This window comes from Myxocyprinus asiaticus, chromosome 22 (genome assembly GCF_019703515.2).
Source record: "Myxocyprinus asiaticus isolate MX2 ecotype Aquarium Trade chromosome 22, UBuf_Myxa_2, whole genome shotgun sequence".
Classification (NCBI taxonomy): domain Eukaryota; kingdom Metazoa; phylum Chordata; class Actinopteri; order Cypriniformes; family Catostomidae; genus Myxocyprinus; species Myxocyprinus asiaticus.
Window position 1 is genome coordinate 17,900,001 of NC_059365.1, and position 25,000 is coordinate 17,925,000.

At 37.0% G+C, this 25,000-nt stretch overlaps 1 protein-coding gene across 1 annotated transcript in view; it reads right to left on the minus strand.

Moving 5' to 3' along the window:
* The window catches only part of ubl3b (ubiquitin-like 3b), a 16,763-nt gene extending 428 nt beyond the window's left edge, over positions 1–16,335 (minus strand). The window contains exons 1-6 of the mRNA XM_051649975.1: positions 15,798–16,335; positions 15,202–15,353; positions 8,276–8,384; positions 6,970–7,056; positions 5,279–5,356; positions 1–1,184 (exon numbers count right to left, since the gene is read on the minus strand). The exon at positions 1–1,184 is cut by the window's left edge and continues 428 nt beyond it. Of these exons, the coding sequence (XP_051505935.1) occupies positions 1,132–1,184; positions 5,279–5,356; positions 6,970–7,056; positions 8,276–8,384; positions 15,202–15,228 (354 nt within the window). The 5' untranslated portion in view covers positions 15,229–15,353; positions 15,798–16,335 and the 3' untranslated portion in view covers positions 1–1,131. The remainder of the gene's footprint in view (positions 1,185–5,278; positions 5,357–6,969; positions 7,057–8,275; positions 8,385–15,201; positions 15,354–15,797) is intronic.
* Between the last annotated feature and the right edge of the window lie 8,665 nt (positions 16,336–25,000).

Sequence of the window (25,000 nt, forward strand, 5' to 3'; positions counted from 1 at the left end):
GGTGACCACCGCCAGCTTACATCTTTACCTCAACTGCTGCAGCGGAGCAGGGGGTCCATGAATAAATAACGTTTACAATGGGGGCATTCTGGCCCAACCCTTCATTCCAGATATCTGATGATTCCCATATTCAATGCATCAGACAGTAGGGACGTCTCTCAGGACTCATGGTTAGCTGAGCATTAAGACAGAACATTAGATGTGTCTAGATGACTGAGGATACAGATGACATCCTGACTTGGCAAAACGATGAGTTTGTGTCATTTTACATAAAGCACAATTCTCCAAACTTCCCTCATGCTTCTTCAGCTGAGACGAGGAACAAAAATATTCTATTCAAGTAGACACAGGGTGAATGGTTTTCAAAGAAGGCTGGTACACACCCAGGGTGAGGAAACACTAGACTAGGGTCATGCACATCTGCTTTTGATTGGTCCTAGGACAAAGGCAAACAAGTAGGTGGCTATGGCACACAGTCAAATTCACAAGCGCTCCATCAGTACAAAGCAACAGACCAAGCTTCGTACTGGTGCTTGCGTTTATTACACTTCTCTCCATAAGCTCCTTCTGTTTGAGGCAGGATGGGAGGATTAAGACTATAACACACACACATATAGTGGACAGATAAGGATCCGTGTTAAGTGCAATCAAAAGTCCGAGATTATGATGCATGTTAATCTTCGACTGAGTCCCACATGTGACGCCAAGTGAAAACTGACACTTCAGCGAGAAAAAAAGGGTGTTAGGAGAGCAGAAGGTCTCTCAAGTACAGGACATCCCCCAAAAACCTGTTCACACCTCTGTTTACATAATTTCCTTTCAATGATTCAGGTACTTTATATTTCCACAGTTTTATATTTTTAGTGAAGGTCTGTAAACAAATGGTGGTGATTTTACTAAGCAACTTTGGCAACAAAACAAAATGAAAATAAGAAAACCAAGGCAAACATATCAGAACTGATCAATGAGTCCCAAGCTACTGTACAGAGAAAATAGACTGAATGAAAACCTAGTTGCACTCTCCCTGGAGCTCTTCTGTAATCAACCAGAATGCACATGGGTTGGTGAGCAGAGAGAGTGGAAGGGAGGAGGAGGTGGTGGTGGGAGGTGGGAAAGGTTTTTCTCTGTATTTTACAGCAGTAGACAGCAGCTGCTCTCTGTAGTCTTCTCTCTGTTCCTCTGGCCTGAGAGAAGAGATAAGCAAATACTGAATGTCAACTAATAATTGTCAGCAAAACTTTAACCATAGATCCTTCTGAAATCAAAGTTGGAAGAGTTTGAAGCAAAAGCAGTGACTATGATGACTTTTGGCTTTGAAAATTGCTTCCTTTTTCCTTGAATGGCATGCTACATGTATGGTCTATAATTAATGAAGGTTGGTATTAAAGTCAACATGAAACGGCATTCAGAACCCATTTAACTTCCATAATGAGACATACTTTTAAAAGGATAGTTCACCCAAAAATGAAAATTCTCTCATCACTTACTCATCTTCATGCTACCCCAGATATATATGACTTCCTTTTATTCAGCAGAACACATTTGAAGAAAAATAGAACAATATCTCAGCTCAGTAGGTCCTTATAATTCAAGGATGGTAACATGATTTTGATGCTCCTAGAAGCACAGACAATCAGCATTAAAGCCATCCATACTACTCCATTGGTTAATGTCTTATAAAGTGATACAATCACTTTTGGTGTGAAAAATAAATAAATATTTAAGTACTTTGTAACTATAAATCATTGCTTCCGGTAAACAGCAGTATGCGCATTATCGAGGGCTGAGGTCACGTGGTCTTTCAAGCAATGGCATGGCAACGTTCCATTCATTGCAGCAGATGCTCTCTACCTCTGTTGGCATTGCCTGGCATTGTCTACATGTGCACCACCACATCTCCTGAGCTCTCCGTCTCTCTGAAGCTTGTTGTTGTGCTGCTGCTGGTCCAGCCTCCTCCATCTCCCTGAGCTCTTGGTTGGAGTACTTGGGTTCAAATAAATGTGGCTGTAAAAAAAATGTGCATCTCCTCTTCTCATCTTAGATCAAAACCTTCTGACATCTTTAATGTTTAATTAGCTTCAATTTGTTTATGGTGTTCGGTCTGTACAGTGTTCCTCCTACTCATTTGTAAACAGCGCTGCTCTTCCGAATGTGCTGCGCATGTGTCACTTCTCGCGTGAACATGTCAAAGCGAATACGTCACGTGAGAGACCGCATGACCTCCGCCCTCTCGTGAACGCACATACTGCTGCTTACCAGAAGTGATTATTTATAGTTAAAAAGTATTTAAGTACTTACAATTTCTCCTTTATACTTAAATATTGATCTTTTTCGCACCAAAAGCGATCGTATCGCTTTATAAGACATCAATTTAACTACTGGAGTTGTATGGAGCATCAAAAATCATGTTACCATCCACTTGCATTATAAAGACCTACTGAACTGAGATATTTTTCTATTGTTCTTCAAATGTGTTCTGCTAAAGAAAGGAAGTCATACACAACTGGGATAGCATGAGGGTGAGTAAATGATAAGAGAATCTTCATTTTTGGGTGAACTATCCCTTTAAGTGAAACAGAATATTCAATACAAATTTTGTCCCAGGATTTAGTCAATCATTTTCAAATCTATTGTTATTTGCTATTATTGCAGTAACTTAACACATTAATGATAAACAGCATTAAAACTTAACTACTGGCAGGATTTAATAAAGGCTGCTTTAACTACAACAGTAGCCTATAACAGTGGTTCTCAACTAAGGGGCCAAAGATGACTTCAAATTATTTAAAATAAGTACAATTAAAATGTGATAACTTCATTTAAATGCTAAAACATTTAATTAAATCATGATGTAGGGCTACAACATAAACTACAACATTTTTATATATATTTTTTTAAATTAAATTTGAATTTACGTTTTTACAAAAAAAAAATTAAATCGAAGAATCAAGGTTTTGCATAAAAATATTAGCAAACGCTATAGTTAGATGCGTTGTGAATCCACCAAAGGCTGAATAAGGAAGACAAAAAAGATGTTCACAGCACTTGGCTTGATACTGCTCCAGATCTGATCAGCTGCACGTGTGTGAATGCTCCAAATGAATGTAACAGGTTAACAACATGATATAAAAGACACCAGTAATATTTCCAGTACAATTGTACAGTGTGATTGTAGCTCAACTTCGTCTATCATGCATGTATCAACTTTGGCGCTGTGCGAATGTTGATGAATAGTCTCCTTTCTTCTCTTTAAATACCCATAATAAAGCGTTAGTTATATGACAGTTATTGAGCTTCATATCAAATCATCTGGATAGGCTATAAATGGGAGAATCAAACATTCACCGCTCCTTTTATCATGATGATTCAGACAGATCGCCAATTATTGCTTTGTTCTGTGACGTGTTTCAAGTTTACTGCATCTATTGCCAACATTTGGGAATCATTTTGACAAACTTTGCTAGTTGAATTGTAATCAATTATTTCATATTGTTGTGTTGCTCAGCGTGAACCGCTAGAGGGTGCGTCTCTATCTGCAGGGGTTTATGAATATATACACAAATTGTTTGATGTACGAGTAGGCCTACTTTCTAGATAAACGTGATCATTTCTAGATATTGATTTCTAGATAACTTTCTAGATAGACTTGGTTTGGATAAAAATGAATACCTACACTGGCTAAGTATTATTTTGCGGTTTTCTTATTTTAGACTTATGAATATCTGGGTTTAATAGATTGTCATTTATTTTACATTACATTATGTCAACAACTTCCTGTTTGGTGCACCTTTTTGTGCATTTTTCTTGCACACTTAATGAAAAGAACTTTGATTTCTCTAGCCAGGTTGCCTTGCATTCTAATAAAGAAAATGTTATTTGAACCACATTGGAGTACATTTAAAAGCTGAAAAATTTAATAATGAATCACCCATAAGTTTAAAAAAGAAAAATCAAGATTTTATTTTGTCATATCGCCCAACATTAGTTGTCTCTGCTGAAAGTTGGTCCTAATTTGCATTAAGTAAAACTTTTCTTAACTTTCTGAAGTCACTGGACATGCCCATGTCTAGTCGCAAGAAGTCCCTGTAGCTCGTGTCGCCGAAGTCGCCATTTCTCATTGAAAATGAACGAGATCATGTTGCCTTGTCGCTGTATGTGTGAACGGGCCTTAATGTGTACCTCTCCAAAAATGTAACATCGTGTCACGTCAACGCGGCAGACTTCCGTTTACAACTTGAAAACTTTTTGCTCTGAGATTTTACTCTACATATATTTGGTATGCGAGTGACACAGTATTTGTTGTACTCAAGAGCAGGAATACAGTATATGCATGATGTATTTTGTCCTTGCAAAGCTGACAACATATATAATAATTATGTACCTAAATCCCAACATATTCAAAAACTTTGATGAACTTGTTTTTAATGCTACAATAATTTGATAAATACTTTTGAACCTACGAATTACATTGCTTTTGTTGATTTATTAAATGTATATTTATTTCGGAAATGAAGGCATTTTCTCTCAATACACCAGCATTTTTGCTGTATACTTGCAGAACGATGCAGACACACAAATGCAGAACTCTCGGCACAGAAGTATAAACCAGCCTTAATGCCTACACAGCTAAAAAGCTAATAGTTAACATTATTTTCCCCACCAACTCACATGGTCTAGGTGAAAGCTGTATCAGGTCAATTTTGATTTCATATTTTACTTTTTAAAAGAGTAAAATCAAGCAAATTTTAACAAAACCACATTGACTGTGACACTAGAGTAACAATGTTCATTCTAAGATTTTACAGCTGTAAACTCCAACTGCTCTGAAATAAGTGAATGAATGAAGGCTAAAACAAAGCAAGACAACATATCTGTTGCATTTTTGGAAGATATCAAAGCATGTATCCCGTTTCCTCATTCCAACTTAAATGCTGTTCCTGTTAGCTAGTTTCAAATTTAGTAAGATTACCTTGTCAAACAGGAAGTACAGAAGTGTAAGACCTTAATATTCTACTTTAGTTTTGACTGAATATTGTGACTGGATAAAACTCTGTGTTAGGCCTCCTTTATGACTGTGTGTGTCCTGCATCCTAATAATACATGCAAAGAGTTTGGAAGATTTAAACCCCTGGAGCCAGTTGCGACCAGGTAGGAGCCCCCCCAATAACTGCTGTGCCCTTATCATTACCATGAGAAAACAAGTGTATGGGAAAGTCAAGGACATTCAGTTATATTTAAAGCAGTGGGAGCTTGCCAAAAGGAATGTATCAGGTCTTACCATGGGAGTTTGGCTCTGGCAGTGTCTCTCTGGCAACCAAGTGCATGACAGTTGTTCGGCCAGGGGGCAACTTCAAAGCTATTTAACAAAGAGGTGAATACTGATTATTCAAATTTCCACTGTGAATTCACAGCTTTATATCTTCTGCATATTTTAAAATCATCCCAAATAATTGTTCACATTAATGTGTAATAAAATCTAGAGCAAGGAAGAAAGAGAGGAGACGGAAGCCCCTTTAACACAGATCCTGGTATTAATCTCGGGCAAAGTTGTTCCGGCAACTGTTCTGGGACAGCAAAATTTGTTCATTCCCACTGCCCCAGCTTTCCTGTTATCTGTGCTCGCATTCACACACATCCCAGGACAATTGTAAAGACCAAAGTGACATCACAATGTGACGTCTAACGTAAAGCGTCTTGAGTTCACTGATAATGACTTTTCTCTCAAGAAGCCCGCTCTTTCATCATCTTGTAAACAAAATAAATTGTGTATGGTACAACTAAACTGACAGTTAATTTAATCATCAACTGTATCATTGGGCACCTAATGTCTTAGAAAATAGCAATAAATAAATTTTCTGTATCGTTATGTTCTTGCCCTTTATAGGGTTAAGAAAATAAATGTATGAACAAAGAGTTGGCCTGTCGTAAGGTTGCAAGCACTATGACGATTTAGTCACCTAAAGAGCTATATTGAGTTACTACAAAACTGGAAAAAGTATACTGTTTCTATTTGTGTTTCTTATGTAAAGGGGTCTTTAGTCTACCTGCCATATTTTCACTTTGCCTACATTCATCTTTGCAAATTCTGTGGAATGATATTCACAGAGGTTGTAGGGGAGAACGGGGCACAAACGTACACTTTTTGGTTAAGTTTGTGTAAATACACTGGGGGTTGTAAGTATTTTCCTTTTTTCACATTATTTGTGTGGTACAAATATGTGGTCTTGTTTTATGAATACAGCATGTACTTTTTTTGCCATCTGCCTGAAAAAAAAAGTGAAATGTTGTAACAGGTGCGATGCACATTATAACATGACCATATTACAGTGTAAAATCCTCCTCTAACAACTGTATCTGATATAATAAAATTAAAATAAGATAAACTAAAATATGTCAATAAAAGTAATTTATTAACTTTGTTGTTCCCTGCATGAGATGGCACTTTTGTTCATCACAATTTACAAACTGGGTAATCATCATTATTATTTTTAAATACCCAAAGTATTCTTACACCGTGAACTTCAACCGCACCATATAAGAGGGGGAAATAAAGTTCTGACATTCAGTGTGCACAGTGCCTTGAATGACAAATAAATGGCAATGGTTTATGACAACCTTATGCTTTTTAAACCGCGGTACACTGTGAAAATGTTTAAACTCTATTCTGCACACAAACTTGCTCCTTCGCATGACAAATATGTCATCACTACGACACACCCTTCATGGTATCGGCTCTGCTTTTGTTCACACAGACACGTCCCGGGATTGATCCCGGCAATGTTACTAGGGTCTGATCCCGGGATAAAATTTTCGGGCATTCTGACACCAGCTTGTGTTCACACAGAAGGCTCCCCGGCATTGATCCTGCCAATATCCCAGGACTAGAGCCCAGTGTGAATGAGGTCAGACAGAGAGAACTGTCAAAGAATAATGACCGTAAAAGACATGTGGACAAGATCTAGTTCTCACCTCCTAATGTGACATTGCCATGTAGAAACCGGCCCTGGAAGATCAGCCTCAGGATGTTGGGACTGCTCACACTCTCCTCCTCCCATCCTGCAACACAAGATATTACATTCACCGCACAATAGGCTTAGATGATGCTTGACACAAATGGTGCTTGACAATGGAAAAACAAATAGGTTGTGATCATGTTTTACATGTGGCCAAGATCTTAATGCAGTCAATAAAAAGAATCACTAGCAGAAGTTAATTAGTCTTGATTAACCGTGATTGTGAATGTTGACGGTACAATAAATTTTGTATGCATTTTGTGTATTGTTGAAGAAAAGTTATAAAGACTGTCAGAAATACTATTCATTAAGCTGGTTTATGAAGGGACAGGCCTGTGCTACCAAACTGATCAAATACAAGAAAGCATCAATTGCACACCTAATGTGCTTCTTTGCCCTTCATTTTGTTGCAGGAGCACTAAAGAAATCTTTCTGTGCTGCCAGTAAGTCAAATAGAAAGAAATATGAAACAGCCCAATGTGTCGATTTTTTTCTGACCAAAATCACTTGAACACAAATTGAATGAATATAAGACTTCCGAGCATGCAAGTACGAACTTCCCAGGACTTGAAACCAGCAATAGTACATCTCATACAAACAACTACAACATTAAATATTAAATACAGTCAAGCCAAAATTAAGCAAGTTTTTTTTTTCTTTTTTATCCCTTTTTTATCCCAATTTGGAATGCCCAATTCCCACTACTTAGTAGGTCCTCGTGGTGGCACAGTTGCTCACCTCAATCTGGGTGGTGGAGGACAAGTCTCAGTTGCCTCCGCTTCTGAGAACATCAATCCGTGCATCTTATCACGTGGCTCGTTGTGCATGACACTGCAGAGACTCCGCATGTGGAGGCTCATGCTACTCTCCACGATCCACGCACAACTTACCACGCACCCCATTGAGAGCGAGAACCACTAACTGCGACCACGAGGAGGTTACCCCATGTGACTCTACCCTCCCTAGCATCCGGGCCAATTTGGTTGCTTAGGAGACCTGGCTGGAGTCTCTCAGCACACCCTGGATTCGAACTCGCAACTCCAGGGGTGGTAGTCAGGGTCAATACTCGCTGAGCTACCCAGGCCCCCAAATTAAGCAAGTTTAAGAGACTGGCTGTGTATAACTGATCAGACAAATCTCGGGCTTTCAATTTCCTTTACAAATATAAAAAGCTGAAGACTTGTGTGATCAATATACACATCAACAATCCTATTCAAATATTGTAGAAATAAACAAGCACCAGTAAAACCACTCAACCATACCTGCTGGCCAGTTTTCAAAGACATGGTGGGCAATGTCTGTGGCAGAATCATTGGGAGAGAAAGTGAAATCCTGTGTCTTCCCACTCACAAGGATGAGCCTTAGATTCACCTGTAACAAATTAAATCATGAAGCTTTCAAGATCTCGTGTCATTTCCACCAAATAGTCCTTAATGACCCTTAAATCTGTGTTCACCTCACATGGCATGAGATGACATGCAGAGTCTCTTGCAAAAATGGGCATTCATCCCTAATAAGATTTATGTTTGGCTGAAACTAGCTGCTACTGTCTTTAAAGGTTCCTGTGAAATGGTCACATCTCTTGTTTGGGTGGGTGGGGGTGTGCGTTGCAGGGTGGGGCAATGAGGAAGTGATAATGCGATAACCTCAGGTGTCCCAGATAACCCAGGACTGAGTTATTACATTTACATGGCCCATGCATAACTCCTTGCAGAAGGTGGCTGCAATAGATTTGCTCTATGCATGAATCCCTTTAAAAAGCAAAAGACAGACACAATGCCTATATAGTCTGTATTAGGGCTGCACAAAAATTATCTTGCTCAATTTTTTTTTTTTTTTATTTTACACATAGCTTAACATTTGGACAAAAATATATACATATATATATTTGCCACTGCTTTGAAATTAATTCTGAAGAAAAAAGAAAATAAAAAATACAACAAACAGCAGCTCTCCTATTAAACAAGGTGTTAAAACTAAGAACTATTCAATTATTCCTTTTGACCAAAATTAAGTCATGTTTTACCCATGCTTTACTGCTAATATAAGGGTTATTCTGTAGGGGTGTTTGCACTTGAGTTCTCTTTACAGATCTGTTTTTTTTATTGTTATTATTGCAATATAAAATAAATAGTAATACATTTCTGTAATAATTTAGTAGGGGGCATTGCTATACAGTCCAAAGCCTTTATTTTGGCAAAAAAACTGAAGGAAGATGGTGTGTTATTGTTTCTGTTGACAACAGCTTTGTGCTCCTTCCATACTGTACATGGTGAAATGCTCTCAATTCCTCCTCGGCCCATAAATACCTGGTGCCATGGGGTTACTTTAGATTTGTTTAGAAACTTGTAATGGCCAAACATATTTGGAATTACGCAAATGTGCAATTAAAGTAAATCTGGAGCGCTTTAAATATAACGCATTCAGCACATTAGCGACGTGCACAAACTGAACAGATACAAGTCTTTCTAGCAAGTCAGTCCACTGGGCGCCATCTTTGAAACAGTCTCGGGCAGCTATTTTTCTATGTAAACAAGCAGCATGCAAGAGCAGCTCCTATCTACTTGAATGAGGAAAGACCAAAATCTCCAAAAGGGTTGGTCAAGATAACGATCAAATAACATTTCAAATCGGCAGTAAAATCTGGAATCATAAATTGTGCTGCTTTATCTCAGATTGCAAAAAAAACTCAATTTTCCCAGCATGCACATACGATACTCGTAAACATCTGCTGCTACACTGTAAAAAATTTCCGTAATTTTAACGGTAAAAGACTTTAAAAACGCTACAGTAAAAAAAAAATATATTTAATTGGTTAACGGACAGTTCCCTTGAAATATATAAAATGATAATACATGGTAAAAATGACAATCCATGTACTTTTTACAGTAAATTATTGTTAAAATTACGGTAAAAAAATAATAATCGGGCATTCCCAGAATTCCCTGCGTGACCCATCACATTTCATTATATTTTACGGGAATAGTTATGTTTCTTCTTATTTTTAATATCACTTATCTACATTGGGGTATTCTGTGTTATATTTGATGTAGTTTAGTTAATGTTTACTGAATTATTTTAATTTCACATGTGTTACCCTGATGGTGTTTAGTGTTTGTGTGAGACACATGTTTATTGGTCATTGCTCCTGGAAAGACCACTATTGATCAACTTCATGTCACCATGTGCCTTTCTGTAATTGCTAATGTGAGTAATAATGCATTATAAAGTGAAAAGCAGATTTTTATAGTTTCAGAAAGTTAAAGTATTAAGTTTATATCATCTAATAATATAAACAGTAATGAACTGTAAAATATACAGGTATCAAAATTACATCCCGTAAAGCCTGAAATATAGTTACCATATTTTTTTACGGTGAATTTCTGGCAACCACAGCTTAACATACAATTAATTGTGCAGCCCTAGTCTGTATTAAAAACTGTACAAAGCTTTCTGCCTCTGGCCGTCAGACACGGTTCATGGCTTATTTCATAGGCTACATCTAGCAAATAATTAGAATACATTTGACAGCATTCTCTTTATAAACTAAGCAGCATCATAAGAAGGGAAACAATGTTCCACTATATCAGCCTTAACAGTTCCCCAAAAATAAAATCAGACTAGGAATGTAGTATGCTCAAGTCTGAGAGTACCATGAGTCTCTTGTTTAGATTTTTTCTTCCAGGGTTTAAACATACTTTCTCCTTTCATGGTTTTTCAATGACTGCAATTTAAACATTACATCACTTACACTCAGTGTGTAGAGCTTGGCTGAGGCTTAATTCTTTCGTTCAGAATCAAATGGAGAAAGAGGAGGGGGCGCAAGAAGCTGAGCAAGTTTGTTTTGGCACTGCTGTGTTTAAACCCACATGCAACACAGGGAGCAGAAATGAAAGAAAACAAGCTTCGTGGTGACACTGCCACCAATCAGCGGACCACTCTACGCAAGACAAACTTTCAACATGTTTCTGAGAAAGCGGAAGTGAGAAAAGACACAAGGTTCCCTTTCAAGCTCCTGAAAATATGCTAAGGGAGCTTATATTTTCAAGAAAATACTTTGTCAAACACAAAAAGCACATTCAAAGCCTAATATAAACATTTTGTGGAGCCAGCGCATCAGCTCGCAGTAGGGGCGCCAAGGTTTTCCTTCCACCCTGCTGTGACGGTAGTCCAGGTCACGACCCAAATAGTTCCAGCACTCAAACTTTATGACAGGAAAAGGACGACCTCTTACCGACATAAGTCCGTGTTCATTCCCTCACATCATGCGCCACCTAAAAGCTTCCAAGGGCTGCCCAAAACCCTAACCCAGGGTTTCTCAATATGCAGCCCACGGGCCACATCCGGCCCACGAGAGACAAATGTTTGGCCTGCACTCAAGGCCTGTTCACACCAAATCCGTGAAGATTATGTGAGACAAACCTCCAACGAAAGGTCTATACACAGAGTGCGTAAAAAATAAAAATGAAAAACAATTTCACCCCTGTACAATGAACAGCTGTTGCTGTTCTACAAATAATTATACCAGTCTCATGCCCGCACCTTCAGCTGTTAGAGATTGATATACTGAACACTGTTAAAGCATTCATTTACCTAATTTGGCATAACTGTGTTGACCTTTCCATGGTGTTGATGCATTCTGAGGAGTATATAATCTGTGTTTTTATGCAAGCGAGTTGAGTAAAGAGCACTGTTGCATAAATATACGTCCTATTTATATTTGCACATGTACTTTGCTACGAGTATATTCCAAACGGACTCCCGAAGCCAACTACTTTTTTTATAATGTCTGGATTAATGCCTGGATAATATAACACAAGGTAATGTGATAAATACACTTGGAATAGTGCACAGTAAGAATAACACTGTACAGTAACAATTATGATGCATAGCCTAATATTAAAAAATAATAAGAAAACATTGGCTCATGGTCTTCTTTATTGAAATGATTGCAATACTTTGTTATATTATCCATAAGGACAATAACAATATTAATGCTAATAGGTCTAATAATTGAATCTGCAATTAGTGAAAGTGCAGGGAATAGATCCCATTTGGAGATGAGCAGGAACAGTTGACTCGCATGGAGGACACGGAGATCCAGTTTGTTCATTAAAGTTTTTTTTTTCTTCAGCAGGCAAATTGTGTAGTTTTGTTTATCTGTATACAAACAAAATATCCATAATTGTTTGAATAAATAAAACAGTCTACTAATAATGGGAAAAATACTAATAAAAAAATATGAATGTTTATGTGTGACTTAATAATAAAAACAACAATAGTAACAATAATAATAATAATAATAATAATAATAGCAGCAGCACAAAAAATGCGTCATTACATCGACAGCCATGGCCCTTGACTTTGTTTTGATGATAGAATTTGGCCTTTGGTGAAAACTAATTGGGGAACCCTGCCCTAACCACTTCTAAAATCAGGCTCCTTTGCTGAGAGCATTTGTAATGTAGGGCACCCCACCCCCATTCAGACGCTCTTAAAAATATTCAGCTTTCACCTATAAGGAAGTGTAGCGAGAACAAAGGGGTCAACCCATGATGCATGACGTCATGCCAACAGACTGTTTACAAACACTAAATCCCTGATAAAGTCATGGAAAGCCCTTAACCCCTTTCCCTCCCTCCTCGTCAGATTTAGGGTGTTATCAACAAATCTGTGAGGGGTAATACAGATAAGGAGAGCATGACAAACAAACAAGCACTCCCGGCTGCCCCACTTCTTAAACACTTTACAAATACAAAACATCAAATCTGCCTAAATGCCCCAGAATCAGCACATAAACACCTCTACAATCTGATGGCTTATATTTTCTGCAATATCTTAAAACATGTTGCTGACATCACCCACCACCGCCATTCGACTAAATACTAATCAAGGTTGCAAAGTCATCACCATTTTCCTCCATTCCTAAATAATGGCACTAAAATCCATAGAAGAACCAAACGGGTCCGGATAACAACAAGCCAGAAACCAGAAATAGTACTGTTTAACATCCAACATGAAATCTTAGCTTCATCCTCAAATAAAAGCTAGGCCTACATTTTATTACTTCTCTAATTTAAATGCATATTTGCACTAACAGGAACATGTTTAAACTGTTGTTTGGACTTAAAGTAATAAAATGTTTCACAGATATGCTCCTGGTTCAATACAAGTTAAGCTCAATCGACAGCATCTGTGGCAATATGTTGATTACCACAAAAAATAATTTAGACTCGTCCCTCCTTTATTTAAAAATAATAAAAAATTGCAGTTGGCGCTTACAATAGAAGTGAATGTGGCCATTAAAATTCACACGGATTCAAAAGTATAGCCACAAATAGTGTTGTCACGATACCAAAATTTCAGTTGTCAGTACAGATCCCAGTAAAATAGCACGATTCTCGATACCAATTTCAATACCACAGAAAAAAAAAGTAATATGCAATTGAACACTCCTTTTACCAACTAAAATGTTTAATTTCAATGTAAATAATATTTTAAAACAATAGCACATTTCCTTTGAGTGTTTCCCAATTAAGCAAACACTGCTTGGTTTTTTTTTTGTTGGTTTTTTTTAAGTAGGACCCTATAAAATCAGTTTTATTTTATAAATTCTTTTTAATTTTTTACCAAATTCCTAGTTTATCAATGTTTTTTCTGAATTCCATATTTTAAGGCTTAAGTCAATTTCATCATCAAAATGTGTCTAATCAAATTAATCCAAACCTCAATCAAATTAAATTAGAACAGTTACTTTTAACAAAACATTTTTTTTTTTTTTAATTAAATAAAAGTGCTTTAGTAAAGATTTGCACAACATAATCTAAAACACAACATTGGTCTTATTTTGTCAAATAAAATGATGCAAAACAGAGCATCACATTATAAATGAAAACATTGATGAAAACATCTATTCAGTAAAACAGCACTCTTGCTTGTGAGATATGTTCAACATAGTATTATTATTAATACATTTTACCTAACACTAGTAATATATTCAATTTGCAATCCCTTAAATTTCACGCATCAAGCTTTTATTTTGAATCAAACTTTTATTTTGACGTGACATCAGTAGTTTCACACTTCCGGATAAGACGTTGATATTGTGACGCAGTGTGATTATTGAAGCGCAAAATACTGCAATTTAATTGTATAAATATATAGTCTGCATGCACCACGCATCACAGTAAATAACATAAAACGTAATGTTTTGTTCAGTCTGTGTTTTCAGCATATGAGCAGCTTCACACGTTCACTTTACAGCAGCATCACATGCAGACTGTATATTTAATTAAAATCACATCCATTTGCAGTTTAATAATCAAACTAGGACATATCACAATTTTAATTTGATTTCTTTGTAAATGGATTATCAGAACAAGCGCTCAAATGAGCATGTGAGCATTTGTAAGCAGCCGTCTGTCAGTCAGACAGCACACGGGAACCGAATTGAGTAAGTGATCGGAAATACAGAAACACTGGTATAATTACATCATTTTAATTTAGTATCGACTTAGTAAGTACTTTTGACATCACTAGCCACAAGTAGTAAACATTTTGTTTATGAACTGGCCCCATTAACTTTCATTCTAAGTACCATACCTTTTTTAATAAACAAGGGGCAAGTCGAAATTATGTTTTGTAGTAATCAAAATCATGTCATAAATGCTGTTTATTGAGCTTAACTTGCACTGAACCAGGAACATTCCTTTAAAGGGATAGTTTGCCCAAAACGGAAATTATGTCATCACCTACTCACCCTCACGTTGCTCAAAACATGTATGATGTAAATGAGAGCTAGCTAGATTTTTGGTGAATAATGACTTAAAGGTTTGGTCTTTTCCCTCAACCAATTCAGATTACAGTGCACCTGTATGGACTACGTGAATGGTAGTTTGATTGCTGTAATCACCATCCACTTTCATTGAATGGAAAACAGCTGCCTGGACATTCTACTAGCTAACTCCTTTGTGTTCCACGAAAAAAACAACAGCAGCATCAAAGCCGTTTTGAGCACCATGAGGATAAAAGCAGATGAAGTGAAATACACCTTTAAATTCTTTGTATCTGAATGCATTCTAAAAGCAATAACTTGCGATGTTTTAGTGTGTTTGAAAACCCAACTTTTCTAATTGTGTACCATACCATGTCAAGAGAGATCCGTATTGGAAGTCTCTGATATACTCACTGTGTCTGGGTCTCTGGAAGAGGTCATGGTTGTGATCAGAGGTGGAGGGCAGCCAGGAATCGATGGGTGACCAGCAGTGACGGGAGCACAAACCTTGGCACAAAGACTCAGTATTTGTCTTTTCCCTCTGGCCTTTCACTGCCTCGCACGGCCTAGCACCAAGTCAATAATTTACAACATGTCACACAGATTTGTTTACCATCCACAGTTCAGTGGGCAACACTGCATTAACATAAGGCAATTATTACTTAGAAACTTAAACAAATTGCAGAACAAAATGCAACATTAGCCTATTAAATAGGTGAGATGTTTCCTATACATTCCAGACATTCCTATAAACTTTTACACTCACTAAGCTGGTAAATAATTAGCAAGCAAGCTAACTGCTAGCTGGAAATATGGTATACAGGTCACCTGATCTGATTGAACCAATTAATTCGAATTATTACAGAACAAATTATTGTATCAGATTGTCCACCTAGGGAGTCTAAAACCTTTATAAATATATAAGTAAGGTAAATAAACAAACAGACTGAGGCTTAACAGTGTAGATAGTTAATGTGTAGGTAAACACAACAGCAGCAAACATCACATACCTTTGCTCTACTTGACTGGCAGCCAAATGGGTGACAGTATTACTGGCTCACCATTATATTATATTTGAGCGAATCCGTGTTAGAAAACATGTAATCAACCAGCTCTGCATGCGAACCAGCATCGAAAAACCAAACAAGATTAGCTCGATTTCTGATCAGGAGAAAAGTCTGCCAGTCAAAGATCAAAGAAACATCGATACGAAGATGCACATACCATAAAAAAAATAAATTAAAAAAACACAGACAGTAGTGTCCAGTTTATGACGCGAGAGGTGTGAAGGCAGACAGACAGTGCGCGCGATCGCTGCCTCGAGCTGGAATTATTTCTGACTGCGGCAAAAATAAAGAGGAAATGCAGGCGAGCACATATCGCCGAGAATGTGAAAAACGACAGCTTTGATGGAGCTATCTGATCGAGAGGAATCGTTTGATCGTCCAAGTCTTTCCTCGTTCATTAACTGATGGGTATATCCATCGTTCAATCTGATCAGATGCACCTAGAAATCAGTAACAGTCAGTGTTTCGAGCAGATTAATGGCTGAGAATTTAAAGACACCGGAAGTCATCTGGCCATATATGCAGGAAACAAAGCAAGACGGCCCTCTGGGATTTGTAGTTGAATGGTAGGTCTCCATTTTGATCGCACCTTGGAGGGCAGTCATTTCACATGCTGTAAGTAATGTAGATTTTTCTTTTTCTAAAATATGAGTTTTTTTTTGCTTGTCCCTTTTCTATACTCGTACCCAAGCATATTTTTTAATTAAAGAACAATATATGGACACAACCCTGTCCATATCCCCACTTTAATTGCAATGTAATTTTATATGTATAATGTATTTGATAAATGTTACTAATTTAGTAAATTTAGAAATGTTTAGTAAATTACTAGCTAGTTGCATAATTATTTATTTACAAATGTCTACTGTGCAAAAAAATAATATAAGAATATATACTCCAGTATAAGATGCTACAAAATTGACTTTACAGGAATTGACTTTTTAATCCAGATATAGTAGTCTCATTCTGTGGATATTCAGAAGAGCCCTAAATTTAAAAAGTCTTCTTACGTTCATGAAAAAAAAAGAGCTAAACTCGGTGACTATTTTTGACAATTTTATTGATAACACGAAGCAAATAATAAAGGCACATCAAGTAGGCTATATACAAAGGAAAATATGTGCATGAAAATTTAACAATTAGTATTACAATACAGTAAACAGTGATGTCTGTTCCATAACAATACATAGTAGCAATACATAGAAATATATTATAGCAAAAGTGGGGAAAGTCTAGGCTTGGCTAGTCAGAGCAGTGAGCCATGTAAACAATACTTTTGGCAATATTATTCCTCTTCATTATATTTTATAAGGTGAGAAACAAAGTTAATACTACTGAGTCTGACTAAAACCTCAACTTTGTAACAGACATGATTGTCAGTACACTGGAAAAAATGTTTCCAGTTAAATTACACAACAGCAGCAGCAGCATTGTGTAAACATTAACTGTAAAACAGGGAAATGCTTTTGAATCACATGCCTGCAGACTTTTTGTAAGATATTCTGTACAAACAACTCTGTGTATTGTTGTAAAGAGGCCTACACCCTTCTGGTTCAATGTTTGTGTCATAAAAAATACAATTTCCTGGCAAAAAAATACACAGTCCTAAACCACTGAAGTCACAGAAAGTTAAATAATCTCTGCCTTCAAATATACTTTTTCCCTTAAAGAAAAAAAGCATTTACATAGCAATGTTTTTACAAAAAACATTATGAAAACAGCATAAACTGTGTAATCTTAAGAAGATCCAGAAGAAGAGCCACCTGAGTGACTGTGTCTCTAGCCTCTTTCAATAAAACAGCTAAAGACACATCTTTTTCATGAACACCACACTAACGCACTACCTTCATGTTCTTTCCTTGCTATATGTACTGCTCTAAGCTATGTGACTTGTATTACAGCACTTATTACATTGTTGCCCTTTTTGTTGGATGAATCGCTTCTGTTGTTCTCCTCATTTGTAAGTCGCTTTGGATAAAAGCTTCTGCTAAATGAATAAATGTAAATGTAAGATGGAATAAAAAATGTTGCATAAGAGCCCTTGGCTTAGATGCTGATGCTCTAAATAAAAAAATTTAACTTCGTTCGTCACCCAAGTAATAAAAATAAGATCCCTTTAGGTAATGTTTGATTTTACATTAAAGCACATTTAAAACAAGGTTAATTTCCTTTTTTACCATTCTCAAATCTACATATCAAATAAGAACATCTAATTAGGAAAAAATTTTGTTATTATAAACAATATATTAGAATGACCTAAACATATAAAACATTTCTCCCCAATGGTACATACAGTTGTGCTCAAAAGTTTGCATACCCAGGCAGAAATTGTGAAATTTTGGCATTGATTTTGAAAATATGGAGCACAACACTTGTTGACCCCTCTCCAAACAGAGCGCTTATGGTTGTGACCATAAAGCTCTATTTTGGTCTCGTCACTCCAAATTACAGTGTGCCAGAATCTGTGAGGCGTGTCAAGGTGTTTTTTTGTGGCATTGGCTTCTTTCTGACAACTCGACCATGCAGCTCATTTTTGTTCAAGTATCGTCATTTTATGCTCCTTGAAACAATCACACCGTCTTTTTTCAGAGCAGCCTGTATTTCTCCTGAGGTTGCCTGTGGGTTTTTCTTTGTATCCCGAACAATTCTTCTGGCAGTTGTGGCTGAAAACTTTCTTGGTCTACCTGACCTTGGCTTGGTATCAAGAGATCCCCGAATTACTGTAGAGTACTGACTGGCATTTTCAAGGCTTTGGATATATTTTTATATCCTTTTCCATCTTTATAAAGTTCCATTACCTTGTTACACAGGTCTTTTGACAGTTCTTTTCTGCTCCCCATGGCTCAGTATCTAGCCTGCTCAGTGCATCCACGTGAGAGCTAACAAACTCATTGACTATTTATACACAGACACTAATTGCAATTTAAAAAGCCACAGGTGTGGAAATTAACCTTTAATTGCCATTTAAAACTGTGTGTGTCACCTTGTGTGTCTGTAACAAGGCCAAACATTCAAGGGTATGTAAACTTTTGATCAGGGCCATTTGGGTGATTTCTGTTATCATTATGATTTAAAAAGGAGCCAAACAACTATGTGATGATAAATGGCTTCATATGATCACTATCTTTAAATAAAAGACAGTTTTTTTGCATGATAAGTCATATTTTCAAAATCAATGCCAAAATTTCACAATTTCCGCCAGGGTATGCAAACTTTTGAGCACAACTGTAAATATATCCATACATACACCAAAATATACCATACATACAAAAAGAATATTATTTTACAAATAGAAAACTACTGATAGAATCCATGGTAGTTTATGACTTTGTCCATCATATCAAGTTTATAAAATCAAGTACAAGGACGTTTTGAGTTCAAAACAAAATAAAGCACATGGTATTTCAGTAAATACATTCACTGATTCTTGAGATAAGTGACAAAATATGTTTTAAATCTGAGTTTTTATTTTTTAATAATAAGTTAATTTTAAAAGGATATATTTATAGACAAAAGCCTCAGCTAACAAACCATGCAAGGGAACAGGTTTTTATAAAAATGCTTTTTTTTTTTTTTTTTCCTGAAATTTGACATTTATTCACTTTATAACTTACAACTTACTGTAATTTCAGTCAACACCATCAGACACACTTGCATGTTATTTTAATTTGATCCCCCCAACAAGAGTGTAAAGTCTTTAATTATCTAATATTGGTGTTTAGTAAAGGAGTTAAGCGAAAAAAATACATTCTATAATTTCTTTCTTCTGTTTTCACACTATTTTGAAATTCTGACAGAGGTGACAAAATTGAACATTAACCATGTGAACCACTGGAGCCATTTTGTTTTTTCCTCAGTTGAAGCTGCCTCTATAACCTAAACTAAAATTCCAAAATTATTCCACAAGTCTTAACAGAAATTATCACAATGTGATGATGGTGTTGACATGTTGAAGCTGTGACCGCAGAGACTTAAACATTGTTTTTCTGAAATATATACTGTAAAAATATAAATAGACAATGTGTCCTATGTTGCATCTACCCTGAGCAGGAATTGGGAAAGGGGCACTCAGACTTATAGCTGATATGACAATGTCTGATTTATTCAGGATTATTAAAAAAAATCGTTGACGCAAAGTGAACACACAACTTTGATAGCAGTTTTGTTTATGGAAAATATAATTACAATTTTACTTTATGTATTATTTGACATCTTACAGATCTGTACCTTTCATTTGATATTTATATGTATGAATTTGTTGCATTTTTAAACACATTGTTTGGCAGTTTAACATTGTGATCTCTTGCTGAGGATAGGTTATGTTACATGTGTTTCCATGTATAGAACATGCATTTTTTTTTTTAATTCTAATGAAATTATTTAAAAATATAAGTAGTAAATGCCCGAGTATATACATTTCCTTTAGATTTAACTTTTTCAGTATTTGTATTATTATGAATGTCTTATTTTTTAACATAAAGAGGACTTTTGCATGTAGGACATGTTTTGTCCCTTATCTCAATATTATATTTTCCCAATTATCTCTGGTCCAATCAAAAAATATATATTTTTTAATAAAACATTCCCATTTACTATGGGCAAAATTAGTCACCTTAAAGGAATAGTTCACCCAAAAATGAAAATTTGCTGATAATTTACTCACCCTCAGGCTATCCAAGATGTATCTGAGTTTCTTTCTTCATCAAAACAGAATTTAAGACTTTTAGGATTTCATTTCAGGCCTCCTCCTCTAAACAATGCAAGTGAATGTCCTCCATTATTTGAAGAGAAACTTGCACAGACCACAGACCAAGCGCCGTTCACAAAACAAAACAGTCCAAAACAATTTCAAAACAATATAAAATAAAATAAAAAATAATTTCCAAATAATAATAAAAAAAAAAAAAATGGGTTCACGTGACGCCATGCGAGAGACAGACCTGTGAGACACGAGCTCTGCGAACTTTGCTAGTTTTTTAATTATTTTCATGTTGTGATCCGGTGAGATTTGATACACACAGTTACATACTTGCTCTTTGAGGTAAATATGGCAAAGAAGTCAAAGTTCTCAGACTCTGGAGACATTGAAAGACACTTACGTGTTCAAGCTGAGGCCTCTGACGGGACTGCAAGCCGGGGACTTGATTTGGATGGCACGTCGGGAGAAGATATTCAGCGTCAATTGTCCAACATATCGGTGATGTTGACAAAGGTTCTTGCTGACTTTGAGGATCTCACTGTAATACGTCGATCGATTACGGCGATGGAAACAAAATTCTCTGAGTTGTTTACAAGAGTGACAGAAGTTGAAAAACGAATCGATTATCTTGAGTCATCGGAAAGGGAATTATCCGCTAATCCGCCCGCATCCAAAACAGATTTGGAATTAATTTAGGAAAAAATGGAATATTTCAAAAATATGAGCCGAAGGAATAACATACGAATTGTTGGAATTCCTGAGCATGAAGAGGGCAGAGATATGGTGAAATTCCTGGACAAGCTTTTCCCAAGTCTGCTCGACATGGCAGGCCATAAGCTGGAAATCGAGCGAGCTCACAGAGTCCCAGCCCACAGATCTGCTGAGGGAGACAGGCCCCGATCGATTCTGGCCAGATTTCTGAAATCATCTGATAAAGATCTCGTGTTGCGCCAGGCGAGGAGTAAAGGGAAGCTTTCTTGGAAGAACCATAATATTTTCTTGTTCCCGGACTTTGCGAATTCCACAAGAGAGAAACGCGACCAGTTCAAGGAACGTAAGAAACTCTTACAGCAACAGAAGATCGCCTTTGCATTGATGTTTCCGGCCAAACTGAGAATAGAAACGAAGAATGGTCGCAAAGTATTTACTTGTCCAAAACAGGCACTCTCCTTTATAAATACATTGGAGTGAGTAAGCCATTTGATGTTTCTTATATTAGTGGACTGACTCGTGGTTGAGGTACTCTATTATCTGAGGAAGCTGGGTGCCATTTTTGTTTCTTTTTGCGTTGACTCCGCCTAGCAGCTGGAGTTTGTTTTATGGCATAACTCCAAGAAACTTTTGCACTGATTGAAGATTTTTTTTTCCCGGCCAGATCGAGAATGGACGCTTTGGATGACCACAAAATATCTACATGCTCACATAAAGGACATCTTTTATAAAGTTGACGGGCTGAGTAAGTTATGGTGTTTTTTTGGGGGGGTTTTTGCATGGCCTCCAAGTTAGTTTGGCTCTTGATCATCCGAGGAACCGGGATGCCGGTTTTGTTTTTCGTGCTGGCTCTGCCTAACGGCTGGATCTTGTTTTGTGGAATTACACTATTTCGGGACAGTTGTGGTTAAATATGTTTGTTCTTTGTGCTTATGCCTCCTAGTAGAATGATTACCTCATCTGCAGCACTCATAACAGCCAGCTCACTGATCATTTGTTTGTCTGTCCGAGGAAACTGAACCGCTTTATATCAGCTGGAGTTTATTTTGTGGAGGAACACACCTTCGAGACAGTTTTGTGAATGAATCTACATGTTTTTTCTGTTATTCTGCCTGTTGGCTGGGGTCTGTTTTACAAAGTATTTTCTGTTATGTAATTGTGCCTCACAAAATTTGAGCAGAAACACCAGACTTGAATAATCCGATGGCAAAGATGTCATGGGGGTTCTCGCATGCGTACATGGACTCTTTGAGTTTTAAGGGATTGACGCCGGTTGGCGCTGTCGTGCGTGGGATTAATGCGAACGTTTTTCTTTTTTCTGTTTGTTTTGTTCAGGGGGAAGTTCGGGGTTTGATTGTTTCACTAATGGGGAATGTGGTCTGTGTAATCTTGTTTTTGACACACTCATTTTTTTTATTTTTTATTATATCAATATGTCAAATGTTAATGTGAATGGGTTATCTCTCTCCACATGGAATGTGAATGGGTTAGGGCACCCCATAAATGAAGGAAGGTTATTTCTGTTTTTAAGTGCAAGAAATATGAAATAGTGTTTCTTCAAGAAACGCATCTTTCCCCGCAGGAAGCTGAAAAATTTGGGAAGGTATGGGGTGGACATGTTTTCTTTAGTGCTGGCTCAAGTAAGAGCAAGGGAGTTATTATATTGATTAATAAACATCTACAATTCAAATGTCTCAAACAGATTAAAGATAAATTAGGAAGAGTCATTGTTGTTTTAGGAGAAATTCAGGGGCAAAGGCTGATTTTGGCTAATATTTATGCACCTAACGTTGATGATCAGGGCTTTTTTATAGATCTTGAAGGGATGTTGCAAGCTGCTGGCACCCCTCATGATATAATATTGGGAGGAGACTTTAATATTTTGATGGACTCAGTCCTTGATCATAGTGAAGCAAAAGTGTGTAAACCCCCTAGAGCAACACTGAAGCTTCACAAGATCTGTAAAAATCTTGGTCTCAAATATCTGGCGACTTTTGAACCCATCTGGTAGGGATTATAAATTTTTTTCATCAGTTCATAAGATTTACACTAGAATAGATTTTTTAAAAAATCTAAGTCCCTCATTTCATCTGTTGTTGATTGCTCAATTGGAAACATCTTAGACTCAGATCATGCCCTGGTGAGTTTAGAGGTGATTCCACATACAGAGAAAAGGAAATCATATAGTTGGCGCTTTAATGTGTCCCTTTTGCAAAATCCTGATTTCCAGCAAATGTTAAAGACTGAAATCAGTGTTTATATGGAGACCAACTGGTCCTCAGTATCCTCTGTGGGCGTGGCTTGGGAGGCACTTAAGGCTGTTCTTAGGGGTCGGATCATACAGTATGCCTCATTTATCAAAAATCCAAAGCACAAAAACTTATGGAGTTGGAAGGAAATATTAAAAGTGCCGAGGCAGAGCTGAAGTGCCGTATGTCATCTGATGGTCTCAGAGAACTGACCCGATTGAAATACAGGTATAATACTATTTTGTCGCAGAAAGTGGAGTTTTGGTTGTTCAGGGCAAGAAAGTCATACATTTTTAGTCACGGGACAAAGCAGGGAAGCTTTTGGCTAGATATATAAAGCAGAGAGAGTCTTTTTCTACCAGTCCCTCAGTGAAATCTGCTGGTGGTTAAATATTTACCTCAGCCATTGATATCAATAATGCTTTTAAAGAATTCTATCTTGATCTTTATAGTTCCACATCTTCGTCTACTGATGAAGATATTAGAAACTTTGTGGAACCATTAGAACTCCCTAAACTGACGAATGAGCAAAAAAAACACTCTTGATTCTGAGATAACCTTGGAGGAACTTGACGAGGTAATTAAGTCCTTACCTACAGACAAGGCTCCGGGGCCAGATGGTTTTGCCGCTGAATTTTTTAAATCTTATGCTACAGAACTGGCTCCACTTTTGTTAGAAGTTTATACTGAATCATTAAAGAATGGAAAGATTCCGCCAACCATGACACAAGCCCGGATCAGTCAAAGTTACCGTCCAATTTCCCTGATCCAGCTAGATGTTAAAATTCTGGCTAAAATTTTGGCTAACCGATTAAGTAAGGTTATGACATCTCTTATACATATAGATCAGGTGGGGTTTATTCAGGGCCATAGCTCTTCTGATAATATTAGGCGTTTCATCAATATCATGTGGTCAGTGGAGAATGATCAGTCTCCGGTCACTGCCATCTCACTTGATGCCGAAAAGGTGTTTGATATGGTAGAATGGGATTATCTTTTTAAGATTTTGGAAATGTATGGGTTTGAGAGTACGTTTATTGGTTGGATCAAGTTACTTTATAGACACCCTGTAGCAGCGGTACAAACAAATGGATTAATTTCAGATTATTTTACTCTGGATAGGGGCAACCGTCAGGGATGCCCTCTTTCCCCATTATTGTTCTGTCTTGCCCTGGAACCATTAGCAGCCGCGATAAGATGAAGATTTTCCAGGGGTGATTGCGGGAGGTGTGGCACATAAGCTTCTGCTTTATGCAGATGATATTTTATTATTTGTCTCTGACCCCACTAGATCTATGCCTTGCCTCCACATAATTATTAATTCCTTTTCCAAGTTCTCAGGATACAAAGTCAACTGGTCTAAATCCGAAGCTTTGGCTTTGACAGCGTACTGTCCAGTAACGGCCTTCCAGCCAGGTGCCTTCCAGTGGCCCAAACAGGGCATTAAGTATTTGGGCATTTTATTCCCAACAAATTTGTCTGATTTA